General features: G+C 31.8%; 1 protein-coding gene across 2 annotated transcripts in view; it reads left to right on the top strand.

The window, feature by feature from the left end:
• Positions 1–15711, top strand: part of LOC139484995 (uncharacterized) — an 82091-nt gene that overhangs the window by 3086 nt on the left and 63294 nt on the right. For both annotated transcript variants that reach the window (XR_011655222.1, XM_071269077.1), the window contains exons 2-5: positions 1251–1408; positions 8965–9044; positions 10746–10835; positions 14831–14978. Coding sequence is in view for 1 of the 2 variants with exons in the window: in XM_071269077.1 (XP_071125178.1) it covers positions 1251–1408; positions 8965–9044; positions 10746–10835; positions 14831–14978 (476 nt within the window). In the remaining variant the exon portion in view is untranslated. The remainder of the gene's footprint in view (positions 1–1250; positions 1409–8964; positions 9045–10745; positions 10836–14830; positions 14979–15711) is intronic.

The raw sequence follows: 15711 nt of genomic DNA, 5'->3' as shown, positions 1-15711 counted from the left end.
TTGTCCAGAATAGTAAGCAAGAAATATCTAATTGCAAAATATTGTGCAATAGCAAGATTTTTTTTTAATTGGAGTTATCTTTCTTTGTCCAGAATCAACTTAAATCTTTGTTATATACAATATACAATGTATATTTACTTTTTACTACCAACTGATAAATTAAAATAATCTTTACCATTCAGTGATAACAAGCAGTTTTTTACATCTTATTTCATTATCTTATCTAAAATGTATTTAGATAATGTATGTTGGACATTTGCCAGACATGACTATGATGTCATTTTCTATTTTTATTTTCCAATAACTTTATGTAAATAACTTCATTGGAAATTTGCCAATATAAAATGTTGCTGATGAAGTTTTTTTTATTGTTTTATACAATAAACAATGTATATTCACTTTTACTACCAACCAATCTTTACCATTCAGTGATAACAAGCACTTTATTTTACATTTTAATATTTTATGATGTATTTAAAAGAGTAATTATTGTTGCAAACTCCATTAGAAATTTGAATTGATATCAGTTTTGGAAAAAGGGAAACGGGGATGTGAAAAAAGGGGGGGGGGTTTAAATTTTTCTCATTTCAGATTTCATAAATAAAAAGAAAATTTCTTCAAACATTTTTTTGAGAGGATTAATATTCAACAGCATAGTGAATTGCTAAAAGGTAAAAACAAACTTTTAAGTTCATTAGACCACATTCATTCTGTGTCAGAAACCTATGCTGTGTCAACTATTTAATTTTAGATTTAAAAAGTTTGAAGAAGAAATCTTTAATTGTAAAATTTGTAAAATCTTGACATTTGTTTTGTGTAAAAAAAAACCATGTAATGTCAAAAATTTGATCACAATCCAAATTCAGAGCTGTATCACGCTAGAATGTTTTGTCCATACTTGCCCCAACTGTTCAGGGTTCGACCTCTGCGGTCGTATAAAGCTGCGCCCTGCGGAGCACCTGGTTTAGAAATGCAGAAAAACTATATCATGTATACTACCATTGACTACCTTCATCTTTCATGTTCGTCTTCAAGAATTTAAAATAAAGTCCATTGCTGATATGCCAGAAAGAAATTTAAAGATTATTTAGAGTTCATGTCAATGTCAGGTAAGTCATTTCAAAAAACTCCATGAACAATTTAATTATAAAAATATCATTGGATTATTAAATTATTAAAGCATCTGAATAAGTGCTCTACTGATGATTGAAACAAACATATAAAATTATGCAGAACCATTCTCCTTTCAGACTATCAAGAAAGAAAGGAGAGAAACTTAGACGTGACAAATTGAATACATTATTTGCACAGTTAGCTGAAGAAAATCCATGGAGTGCCAAGTCAGAGAAAAGAGTTGACAAAGCAGCAATATTAAGATTAACAGTCAGCTATCTCAAATTTCATCATGGTATGTTATATTTTTTGTGGTAGTTGCATAGATCTGTCATGTCTATTGGCATCTTACGTGTATAACATGTATAACAGTTGCATTTTTGTAATGTAGATAATAGACAATGCAATTTCCATAGGAACTCCCTTTAACATGTTTACAGCTATAACTGTTCCACTTTTACCATGACTAGGAAGTTTCGTGAAAAATAAAGGTTACCAAAATAAAACCAAAAATGGAAGGTTTATATACATGATAAATCATGTATATATATACTACAATTTTATTCAATTGAAAGGTTAAAAACATAGGTCTGATGCAGCATATTTTCAAAATTTATATGCCCCAAAATTCATGAATTTCTAAGAGTTTAAACATATAATCATGATAATTAAATACTGTACTATCCCTACCTTCAGAATTCAAATTCTCTGCAACTATGTGTATACATGCATATACATTGTACTGGTAATTTTCCCAAGTTAAGGTGTAACACCACTAATTCAGGCCCGGCCAGAAAGCACATACCAGAAAGTAGTACATATTTAACACAAAATAGTTCCTACGCATGAGTGTAACTTCCAAAATATGTAGAATATTTAGGTGTTTTTTGGTATGAAATGAAAGCTGAAGGACTGGTGATCATTGTAGAACACTTTTGGACTTTCAATTATGAATATTAAAAAAACTGCATCAAATTTTAAAAAGAGGGTTCATTTTGTCTGTTTGTCAGATTTGAAGTACCTGTTTTGGTACATCTGAAGTTCCAGGAACCAGTTCTTTCTTATATGCCATGTAAGGTATATTGATTTTTTCAGTAGAAGACACCATAAAGTGTTGCTTTGAAATGCAATGATTGTCACTTTATTTGAACTTAAAACAAAAGAGGTGTTCCTTCTTGAAACGGAGGAATTTAACATAGAAAGCAATGGGACCATGAATTAGTGGTGTACTTCCTATTACAGAGAATCATCAGAAATCCATTTTTTAGAAGTTGTACCTATTCCAATGAAAATAAGTCAAATTTGATGTTAGTAATCATGTTTAATCATCTTTTTTTGGTGAACCATCCTGTTTATGGGAAATTTAAGCTCTTTAAAATGCATACTCAAGTATTTTCGCCTTTTATGGTCATACAACATGCATGCAGTTAAGACTTGACTCAAAATTCTTATTTTTGCAGTTTTATACGACCGCAAAATTTGAAAATTTTTTCGTCGTATATTGCTATCACGTTGGCGTCGGCGTCGTCGTCGTCGTCGTCGTCCGCGGTCCGAATACTTTTAGTTTTCGCACTCTAACTTTAGTAAAAGTGAATGGAAATCTATGAAATTTTAACACAAGGTTTATGACCACAAAAGGAAGGTTGGTATTGATTTTGGGAGTTTTGGTCCCAACATTTTAGGAATTAGAGGCCAAAAAGGGCCCAAATAAGCATTTTCTTGGTTTTCACACTATAACTTTAGTTTAAGTTATTAGAAATCTATGAAATTTTGACACAAGGTTTATGACCACAAAAGAACGGTTGGGATTGATTTTGGGAGTTTTTGTTTCAACAGTTTAGGAATTAGGGGCCAAAAAAGGGCCCAAATAAGCATTATTCTTGGTTTTCGCACAATAACTTTAGTTTAAGTAAATAGAAATCAATGAAATTTAAACACAATGTTAATGACTACAAAAGGAAGGTTGGTATTGATTTTGGGAGTTTAGGTCCCAACAGTTTAGGAATTAGGGGCCAAAAAGGGACCCAAAGAAGCATTTTTCTTGGTTTTCGCACCATAATGTTAGTACATGTATAAGTAAATAGAAATCTATGAAATTTAAACACAAGGTTTATGACCATAAAAGCAAGGTTGGTATTGATTTTGGGAGTTTTGGTCCCAACAGAATAAGGGGCCCAAAGGGTCCAAAATTAAACTTTGTTTGATTTCATCAAAATTGAATAATTGGGGTTCTTTGATATGCCGAATCTAACTGTCATGACTGTGTATGTAGATTCTTAACTTTTGGTCCCGTTTTCAAATTGGTCTACATTAAGGTCCAAAGGGTCCAAAATTAAACTTAGTTTGATTTTGACAAAAAAATGAATCAGTTAGGTTCTTTGATATGCTGAATCTAAAAATGTACTTAGATTCTTGATTATTGGCCTAGTTTTCAAGTTGGTCCAAATCGGGGTCCAAAATTAAACTTTGTTTGATTTCATCAAAAATTGAATAAATGGGGTTCTTTGATATACCAAATCTAACTGTGTATGTAGATTCTTCATTTTTGGTCCTGTTTTCAAATTGGTCTACACTAAAGTCCAAAGGGTCCAAAATTAAACTTAGTCTGATTTTAACAAAAATTGAAATCTTGGGGTTCTTTGATATGCTGAATCCAAAAATGTACTTAGATTTTTTATTATGGGCCCAGTTTTCAAGTTGGTCCAAATCAGGATCTAAAATTATTATATTAAGTATTGTGCAATAGCAAGTCTTTTCAATTGCACAGTATTGCGCAATGGCAAGAAATATCTAATTGCACAATATTGTGAAATAGCAATTTTTTTTTAATTAGAGTTATCTTTCTTTGTCCAGAATAGTAAGCAAGAAATATCTAATTGCAAAATATTGTGCAATAGCAAGATTTTTTTTTAATTGGAGTTATCTTTCTTTGTCCAGAATCAACTTAAATCTTTGTTATATATACAATATACAATGTATATTCACTTTTTACTACCAACTGATAAATTAAAAAAATCTTTACCATTCAGTGATAACAAGCAGTTTTTTTACATCTTAATATTTTATGATGTATTTAAATGAGTAGTTATTGTTGCAAACTCCATTAGAAATTTTAATTGAGATTAGTTTTGGAATAAGGGAAAGGGGGATGTGATTAAAAAAATTGGGTTCAATTTTTCTCATTTGAAATTTCATAAATAAAAAAGAAAATTTCTTCAAACATTTTTTTGAGAGGATTAATATTCAACAGCATAGTGAATTGCTCTAAGAGAAAACAAAAATTTTAAGTTCATTAGAACACATTCATTCTGTGTCAGAAACCTATGCTGTGTCAACTATTTAATTACAATCCAAATTTAGAGCTGAATCCAGCTTGAATGTTGTGTCCATACTTGCCCCAACCGTTCAGGGTTCAACCTCTGCGGTCGTATAAAGCTACGCCCTGCGGAGCATCTGGTTGTGATTGAAATCAATAAAACATGCATTTTATGGCTTGTGTATGGTACAAAATAGTTCTTGGTCAAAATAATCATATGATTTTTCAAGTTTTATTGTTTTTCTTATGGTAGCCTTTTACAATCTAGGCATATGGTATATACTCATATAAGAATTCTAAAATCTCAATGTACATGCAATTTTGAACCAGTTTAGCAAGTTATCTAGCTGAGGGATATATAAATTGCTCTTAATAATCTATGTTTAACCACAGAATTATGGTTTATACAAATTTTACAAAACAAAAGCAATTTTCCAATTTAAAGAAAAAAGGGGGGACAATTTTCTCATTTATGTCTTAAGTTTGGACTAATATATTTTTATTTAATGAAGAACCTCTGATAAAAAAATGACTATTGGTAAGCACATATCTTTCCTAATAGAAATTAATAAATAAAACAATGATATTGAGACTAAAAAAAGTATATTGGCCATTGGTAATATCCATATGCAGTTTTCTTTGAATAACCCATATGTTACTACCAGTCCAATTTGAGCTTAAAATTAGTAAAATAGTATTTGGACTAAAGCTTTATACGTTTTTTATTGCTTGAAATAGATCATAGAATGAAATAAAGTAATGCTCAAGTCAATATAGCAAGTTAGGTTCTGTTATAGGTGTAACACCACTAATTCAGGCCCGGCCAGAAAGCACATACCAGAAAGTAGTACAATGTACATATTTAACACAAAATAGTTCCTACGCATGAGTGTAACTTCCAAAATATGTAGAATATTTAGGTGTTTTTTGGTATGAAATGAAAGCTGAAGGACTGGTGATCATTGTAGAACACTTTTGGACTTTCAATTATGAATATTAAAAAAACTGCATCAAATTTTAAAAAGAGGGTTCATTTTGTCTGTTTGTCAGATTTGAAGTACCTGTTTTGGTACATCCGAAGTTCCAGGAACCAGTTCTTTCTTATATGCCATGTAAGGTATGTTGATTTTTTCAGTAGAAGACACCATAAAGTGTTGCTTTGAAATGCAATGATTGTCACTTTATTTGAACTTAAAACAAAAGAGGTGTTCCTTCTTGAAACGGAGGAATTTAACATAGAAAGCAATGGGACCATGAATTAGTGGTGTACTTCCTATTATCTCTATGAGCAGATGAGATGAAACATAGAGATCATATCTGAGAACCAGTATGTAAACAAAACAATATATCATATATCTATCATGTCTATGAATTGTTATAACATATTTTATATCTCCCCAAAAGAGGCGTGGTAGCTATATTTTCAAGGTGCAACCTATAGAAAATGACACCATCAAATAAAATGTTATTATCAATTCAATTTTGAACAAGAAGGAGATATGGTATCCGGTCGTTCTGGCCCCAAACCGATCCGGCCCCAAGTCAAACCGGCCCAAAGTCGATCCGGCCCAAGTCTATCCGACCCACGTCGATCCGGCCCCGAGTCGAACCGGCCCCATAATAAAATATGAATTAACTAGATTTTGGAGGAATTTGTCACAAACTTTAACAGTATAAATGGAATTTGAAAAAGTGTCCGATCGATGATGGAATGACAACAGGTCAGTGAAGTATTGGAGTACCAGTTAACGAACTATTTTAAATCCATACGAAAATTAGTGTTATTGTGTCTGTTTGTATCGCAGTTTCTACATTTTTATACGACCGCAAAATTTGAAAAATTTTTCGTCGTATATTGCTATCACGTTGGCGTCGTCGTCGTCGTTGTCGTCGTCGTCGTCGTCGTCGTCGTCCGAATACTTTTAGTTTTCGCACTCTAACTTTAGTAAAAGTGAATAGAAACCTATGAAATTTTAACACAAGGTTTATGACCACAAATAGAAGGTTGGTAGTGATTTTGGGAGTTTTGGTCCCAACATTTTAGGAATTAGGGGCCAAAAAGGGCCCAAATAAGCATTTTCTTGGTTTTCGCACTATAACTTTAGTTTTAGAAAATAGAAATCTATGAAATTTTGACACAAGGTTTATGACCACAAAAGAAAGGTTGGGATTGATTTTGGGAGTTTTGGTTTCAAAGGTTTAGGAATTAGGGGCCAAAAAAGGGCCCAAATAAGCATTATTCTTGGTTTTGCACAATAACTTTAGTTTAAGTAAATAGAAATCAATGAAATTTAAACACAATGTTTATGACCACGAAAGGAAGGTTGGTATTGATTTTGGGAGTTTAGGTCCCAACAGTTTAGGAATTAAGGGCCAAAAAGGGACCCAAATAAGCATTTGTACAAAAATCTTCTCCTTTGAAACTATACCGGGCCAAATTTAACCAAACTTGGCCACAATCATCATTGGGGTATCTCGTTTGAAAAATGTGTCCGGTAACCCAGCCAACCAACCAAGATGGCGGCCATGGCTAAAAATAGAACATGGGGGTAAAATGCAGTTTTTGGCTTATAACTCAAAAAACCAAAGCATTTAGAGCAAATCTGACACGGGGTAATATTGTTCATCAGGTCAAGATCTATCTGCCCTGAAATTTTCAGATGAATCGGACATTTCGTTGTTGGGTTGCTGCCCCTGAAATGATAATTTTAAGGAAATTTTGCTGTTTTTGGTTATTATCTTGAATATTATTATAGATAGAGATAAACTGTAAACAGCAATAATGTTCAGCAAAGTAAGATCTACAAATAAGTCATCATGACCAAAATGTTCAGTTGACCACTTTAGGAGTTATTGCCCTTTATAGTCAATTTTTAACCATTTTTTCGTAAATCTTAGTAATCTTTTAGAAAAATCTTCTCTGAAACTACTGGGCCAAATTTAACCAAACTTAGCCATAATCATCATTGGGGTATCTAGTTAAAAAAATGTGTCCGGTAACTCGGCCAACAAACCAAGATGGCCACCATGGCTAAAAATAGAACATGGGGGTAAAATGCAGTTTTTGGCTTATAACTCAAAAATCAAAGCATTAAGAGCAAATCTGACAGGAAGTAAAATTGTTGATCAGGTCATGATCTATCTGCCCTGGAATTTTCAGATGAATCGGATAATCGGTTGTTAGGTTGCTGCCCCTGAATTGGTAATTTTGAGGAAATTTTGCTGTTTTTTTTGTTATCTTGAATATTATTAGAGATAAACTGTAAACAGCAATAATGTACAGCAAAGTAAGAACTAAAAATAAGTCACTATGACCAAAATAGTCAATTGACCCCCTAAGGAGTTATTGCCCTTCATAGTCAATTTTTAACAATTTTTTTAAAATTTGAAGATTTTCAATAACATTTTCCACAGAAAGTACTGTTATAGATAGAGATAATTGTAAGCAGCAAGAATGTTTAGTAAAGTAATTAAGATCTACAAACACATCACCATCACCAAAACACAATTTTGTCATGAATCCATCTGTGTCCATTGTTTATAATATTCACATATAGACCAAGGTGAGCAACACAGGCTCTTTAGAGCCTCTAGTTTACTTTTTTTACCGTACACCTTTAACATTATAATAAAAATAATAAACATTTATGAATTACAATTAATATATATTTATTTTTATTCCTTAGAAATAATTTTTTTTATTGGGGCTGGATCGACTTTACATATGGGCCGGATCGACGTGGGCCCGGATAGATGTGGGACGGATCGACCGGAAAGTGGAGATATTGATACAATGTATGGCTGACTGTCTGAATAATCTGAATAAAGTTGTCCTTTTTCCCTCACACCAACATAATTTAATATTTCCATAGCAGCAAAAAAATAATTTTGTTGAAATTTGAAAGGTTTTTATCATCTTTATCAGGTTTTTATCATGCTTGTCATGCATGTTAGATGATAAATGTGTGACTTGTATAATTTTATATATATATTGGAAATACATGTACTTAAGAAATTTATTGATAAAATAAGTTATATATATTTCTTTACAACAGTTTATGTAAATGATGTACTTGAACATGTTGAAGAAAACTTGATATATATTTTCTCCCTGCTCCCTACATGCCCCATATGCAGCAACCAAACTAAAAGTAGAATCTTTCGCCATAAAATGTCATTTCTAAAATAATTCTGGAATTTGTTAGACATTAATTTTTTCAAAAAGCCCTTTTAGTGGAAATAAATATAACAGTTTAAAAAAGCAATACAAAAAAAGGTGTGGTATACTTTGCCAAAATGTTGCATCTATTCTTGTCAGTGTATGAAGTGCACCATTTGGATCTGGAATTGGTCCTGTTCAATAGCACACTAACCATGCTGACATACTTATTGTAAATTTGATGATGATGAATATGCCTGTTTCATCTTGTAGAGTCAAATAATGAGTTGTAATAATGCTAAAAGGGTTTAAAAATGTTGATACCCTGCTGTTGTCTTTTACAGTAACATAATAAATGTTTTGATTTTCTTTGCAGGGATAAAGAAATTGAAAGTATCTGATGGTAAAAGTTCATCACATTTAAACAGTACCAGCATACTAGCATGTTTACAAGAGGTAAATACAAATTCAATATTCATTTGATAGTTATTTATACATGTACAAAAAATTAGCCAGATGGATAAAAATACATGTGTCTTAGTCTACCTATGACACATGTATGACATGTGTGAGTTAGAAAATAACTCTTATTAGTGTTAATGTTGAATGAATCTTTTTTGGCCCCCCCCCCCCCCCCTCCCCTTTTGTGGGAAAAATTTGGTTAATTATATATAGGGAATCACTGAAGTATGACTGGAGCGTTCCCCCATTCCTTAGGTCAGTCAGTGGCACACCCCCTTACAAAAATTCTGAATCCGCCACTGATATCTGTTGGCTTTGATTGCCAATACCTGTCAACTTTTGCAAAACCCCATGTTTGTTTTAGTGAGTGACAACAGTTTCAAATTAAAGGTTATAATTTTTGCAGAGTGAAGATTTTTGTGTTAAATGTTTAAAGAGATGTGACTTTTTGTAAACCATTAATGGTCAATGTACGGTCTTCAACAAGGAGCCTTGGCTCACACCGAACAACAAGCTTTCAAGGGCCCCAAAATAACTAGTGTAAAACCATTTAAACGGGAAAACCAACAGTAAAATCTACATAAAAAACGAGAAACGAGAAACATGTATAAATTACATAAACAAACGACAACTACTGTACATCAGATTCCTGACTTAGGACAGGTGCAAACATTTGCAGCGGAATTTAAACGTTTTAATGGTACCAAACCTTCTCCCTTTTTCTGAAACAATAGTATAACATCAAAACATAAAAAAACACACGATAAAATATCAATTGGAAGGCTTAACTCAATAAACAAACGTAAATTAACAAACTAATGACTATGAATGAATAAATTTGATCGGCGATACCTGAATGCAAATACATAGCTAATAAAATATTAGGGACAAACATTCAAGGCCAAAAAGCAAACAAACAAGTCCAAACAAAGCCATGGCAAGACACCACCCCTTAGAAAATAATCACTTTTAAAAAAAAAAATATATACAGGTAAATGAAAAATAACTTTGTCGTTTTAGGTATACTACTTCTGTGTATATAAAATTATCCAATAATTAGGAATACCAAGAATGTTCTGTCCCGCTTCAGGTTAAAGTTTTAGGTGGTGATAGTTTTTGATGAAGTTGAAGTTCAATCAACTTGGACTTTGATACACATGTCCCTATGATCATGATGATATGATCTTTCTAATATTAATGCCAAATTAGAGTTCTAACCCATTTTCATGGTGCACTGAACATAGAAAATGATAGTGCAGATGGGGCATCTGTGCCCTATGGACACATGTTTCAATCATCCATGCTTTTCTTCTTAAGCTGTGTAAGAACCTTCTTGTAGATGAAAATTCATCTTCTATTAACTCAAATGTTCCAAACAAGTTCCAAATTAAGCTTGCTTGATTTGCTGATCACAATTATGACAATTTTGGAAACAACAATGACAATCATTTGTTTATGTAAAATTTCACAAAATCTTGTTTAAGATCTTTTTTCATGATTGTACAATTGTGAGAAGGTGTCAGAATTGTGTAGTTCACACTTTATGAAAAGATGAAGGAATAGATTACACACACAGGTATTTTTTGGTGATTCACTGACAATGACAATTACCTGCTTTCTTTGATGATTTTAAACTGTAACATCTTTTCTGAACATTTAATATTTATATGTCTTTTTTTATTTGTCATTTTGTAGGCATTGAAGGGTTTCATGATGGTGATATCAGAAAAGGAGGTTATTGTTTTCGTGTCATCATCAATAACCAAAATATTAGGACTACACCAGGTAAGATTTGTGTGTGTCATCATCAATAACCAAATATTAGGACTTCACCAGGTAAGATTTGTGTGTGTCATCATCAATAACCAAAATATTAGGACTTCACCAGGTAAGATTTGTGTGTGTCATCATCAATAACCAAAATATTAGGACTACACCAGGTAAGATTTGTGTGTGTCATCATCAATAACCAAATATTAGGACTACACCAGGTAAGATTTATGTGTGTCATCATCAGTAACCAAATATTAGGACTACACCAGGTAATATTTGTGTGTGTCATCATCAATAAACAAATATTATATAGGATTACACCAGGTAAGATTTGTGTGTGTTATCATCAATAAACAAAATATTAGAATTACACCAGGTAAGATTAATGTGTGACTTCATCAATAAACCAAATATTAGGATTGCACGAGGATTAAATTTGTGTGTTTTATCATCAGTAAACAAATATTGGGATTACACCAGGTAAGATCTATAAAAAAAAGAAGATGTTTCATGCAGTTTTATGAACCCGCCCCATTTTTTTCAAAACTTTGGATGAAAATCTACTAATTAATTTTAGATGGCCTTAAAAGAGATTATAAATATTGAAAGTATTCTGAATGTAAATTCTTCAATTTTGAAATAAAACAATCTAATTAAAATTAAATCTCTCATTCGCTCATTTTTTATACGACCGCAAAAAATGAAAATTTTTCGGTTGTATATTGGTATCACCATGATCACGTTGTCGTCCGAATACTTTTAGTTTTTGCACTCTAACTTTAGTAAGAGTGAATAGAAATCTATGAAATTTTAACACAAGGTTAATGACCACAAAAGGAAGGTTGGGATTGATTTTGGGAGTTGTGGTCTCAACATTTTAGGAATAATGGGCCAAAAAGGGCCCAAATAAGCATTTTCTTGGTTTTCGCACTATAACTTTAGTTTTAGAAAATAGAAATCTATGAAATTTTGACACAAGGTTTATGACCACAAAAGGAAGGTTGGGATTGATTTTGGGAGTTTTGGTTCCAACAGTTTAGGAATAAGGGGCAAAAAAAGGGCCCAAATAAGCATTATTCTTGGTTTTCGCACAATAACTTTAGTTTAAGTGAATAGAAATCAATGAAATTTTGACACAAGGTTTATGACCACAAAAGGAAGGTTGGTACTGATTTTGGGAGTTAAGATCCAAATAGTTTAGGAATAAGGGACCAAAAAGGGGCCCAAATAAGCATTTTTCTTGGTTATCGCACCATAACTTTAGTATAAGTAAATAGAAATCTATGAAATTTAAACACAAGGTTTATGACCATAAAAGGAAGGTTGGGATTGATTTTGGGAGTTTTGGTCCCAACAGTTTAGGAATAAGGGGACCCTTTCCAAAATTAAACTTTGTTTGATTTCATCAAAAATTGAATAATTGGGGTTCTTTGATATGCCGAATCTAACTGTGTTTGTAGATTCTTAATTTTTGGTCCCGTTTTCAAATTGATCTACATTAAAGGGGCACTAGCTACGAGATATATAAAAAATCTAAAGTTGGATTTTTTTTTGTTCAATCAAGAATGAAAGTGAAATAGTGAAATAACAATTCGCTTTTTGCAGCCAAAATTGTTCAATTTTGTCAAATTACACTCAGAAACATTGATAATTAGTCATTCACTTGCAAGTGAATTAGTCGACCTCTTTAAATCTGTATTCATGTGAACTTCAATTTAATCCCTAGCTAGAGATTGACAACGCATGCATTGTACGTGTACTGGTTATTTAAAGAAAAAGAATGTCAACAATGAAAGTGAAACTACGATAAATCATTTGATTACTAATTCGATGCACATAAAATCATTCTTATACGATTAAAAACAATAAGAAACATATATTTTTAATCTATAAAATAAAATCAAAAAGACCTATAAAAATCTAACTGCACGTGTTGTTTTAATCTATTTATATTTATTTATGTTTACATCGCTTATATGGTCATCTGAGGTCAAATCCATAGTAAATAAGATGGCGTCTGGACTAAAATACAAACGAAACGAACCTATATATTATCTACCCCATGCTCTGTAAACTGTTTATTTTAGACTTTTGATTGTTTGGATAAATGTTTTACATTGTTATAAATCAAATATGAGAATTTGAGTCAAATCGGTGACCATGAATTTGACAGCTAGTGCCCCTTTAAAGTCCAAAGGGTCCAAAATTAAACTTAGTTTGATTTTAACAAAAATTGAATTCTTGGGGTTCTCAGATAAGCTGAATCTAAACATGTACTTAGATTTTTGATTATGGGCCCAGTTTTCAAGTTGGTCCAAATCAGAATCCAAAATTATTATATTTTAAGTATTGTGCAATAGCAAGAAATTTTCAATTGCACAGTACTCAGCAATACATGTAGCAAGAAATCTTCAATTGCACAGTAATGTGCAAAAGCAAGAAATTTTCAATTGCACAGTATTGCACATAGCAAGAAATCTTCAATTACACAGTATTGTGCAATAGCAAGTATTTTGAATTGCACAGCATTGCGCAATAGCAAGAAATATTTAATTGCACAATATTGCGCAATAGCAAGAAATTTCAATTGGAGTTATCTTTCTTTGTCCAGAATAGTAGTTGAATCAACTTAAATCATTGTTTTATACAATATATATACAATGTATATTCACTTTTACTACCAACTGATAAATTAAAACAATCTTTACCATTCAGTGATAACAAGCACTTTTTTTACATTTTAATATTTTATGCTGTATTTAAATGAGTAGTTATTGTTGCAAACTCCATCAGAAATTTGAATTGAGATCGGTTTTGGAATAAAGGAAAGGGGGATGTGAAAAAAAATTGGGGGGGGGGGTCCAATTTTTTATCATTTCAGATTTCATAAAGAAAAAGAAAATTTCTTCAAACATTTTTTTGAGAGGATTAATATTCAACAGCATAGTGAATTATTGCTCAAAGGCAAAACAAAAATTTTAAGTTCATTAGACCACATTCATTCTGTGTCAGAAACCTATGCTGTGTCAACTATTTAATCACAATCCAAATTTAGAGCTGAATCCAGCTTGAATGTTATGTCCATACTTGCCCCAACCGTTCAGGGTTCAACCTCTGCGGTCGTATAATGCTGCGCCCTGCGGAGCATCTTGTTAATGCTTGGTCGCTGCATCGACCAAGCATTAAAAAATGAGCGAGTGAGAGATTTAATTTCAATAAGATTGATTTGACATTTTTAACTATTATTTTCTTTTAATAATAAAATCAATGCTTAAAAAATTGAAAGAAATCTATTTCTGACCCTAATGGCAAGTAAGAAATAGAAAAAAGAAAAACTTCCAAATTGGCGCCAAATTTTTTTTCCACAAAATTAATGCAATTTCAGAATGGCAGGTTTTAATATCAGTCCCATTGTTGTCTTAAGAAAGTAGCAACAACGGTCGTTTCTAAGGGCTTGCTTTCTGACTGTTAAATTGTATGAAGAGAGCAAAAATAAACAATAAAAAAGTTTTTAAACATTTTAATAAATTTTCCAACTAATAACAATGTATAAAAAAACAAAGAAAATGATAAAAGTTAAATTTCAATTATTTCATTTCATTATTTGTATAAAAATTTGTGACTTAATTTCCAGGGGCAGGTTTTTTCTGTGATTATTTGCAGTGACTTTTTTCTGTACCTCTTTTTGCTGCAACTTTTTTTTAGTGATTTATAATCCAGTGTTATTTCCCAGTATCAACTAGTAAGGACAATAATGACCTACCATGCAGTGAACTTTATTATTTGCTGTTCGGTGTGAGCCAAGGCTCCGTGTTGAAGACCGTATTTTGGCCTGTACTTTTGCAAATTGTGACTTAAATGGAGAGATGTCTCATTAGCACTCATACCAAATCTTCTTATATCTTTTTAGAGATAACAAAAGAAATCAAGAAAGCCTGTGGTCTTGACATCTCTAAAATGTTTTAAATACTGAAATCTTTACTGTGTAAAACTTTATTATACTATAGGTTGATATGGTTGGATCTGACCTGAGTAAATTTGTCCACCCTGATGACCTCGAATTATTTAGAAAGCAGCTCAATGATCCAAATATGGATTTAGGTCATACCATGAACGATTCCCTTATGAAACCAAATGGAAATCTATATACAGGATGTAAGTATTCTCCTATATTCTAAATATATCAGGTATAAGCTTAACTTCAACAATCAATACTGAAATTAGGAGATGTCTCAGATATGCATGATATGATTGCCAATGAGACAACTCTCCACCAGTGAACAAATGACACAGAAAATATGAACCATAGGTCATCACCCTATGTCCTATAATAATAACAACATACAGAACAAATGACACAGAAAATATGAACTATAGGTCATCACCCTATGTCCTATAATAATAACAACATACTGCATAGCAAGGTTAAAAAGGCACACACCTAAATGACAACTTTATGTGATACAATTAAAACGAGGAAACTAACAAGCTAATTTATGTTCAAAATAATAAATAAAAAACAAATATGATATACAGCAACAAACGACAACCATTAGTAACTCTATGAAATGATTAAAAAGTACTGTAGGGTATATATCATGTATATCATAAAGTATTAGATAATACCAAAGACCTTTAGAGGTCAGCATTTGGCTTCCCAACCTTAAGAGAAGACTAGTATCTATAATTTGAAAAACTTAATGTAAGCAAACATTAAGAAAAGTTGGTTTGGCCAACAGGTGATTTATTCTGTTTAGTGAAAAAGTTATTGATAATCTATTGTACCATAATAAAAATTATATAATGATTGAAATTTGTTCTATTTTCAAATAGGGTTTATACGACCTAAAAATTTTTTTGGTTCGTATAATGCTATGTTGTTGTGTGC

Source organism: Mytilus edulis, chromosome 8 (genome assembly GCF_963676685.1).
Source record: "Mytilus edulis chromosome 8, xbMytEdul2.2, whole genome shotgun sequence".
In the NCBI taxonomy this organism is placed as follows: Eukaryota; Metazoa; Mollusca; class Bivalvia; order Mytilida; family Mytilidae; genus Mytilus; species Mytilus edulis.
The sequence above is the reverse complement of the archived record's forward strand: the minus strand, read 5'-3'. Positions and strand labels throughout refer to the sequence as shown.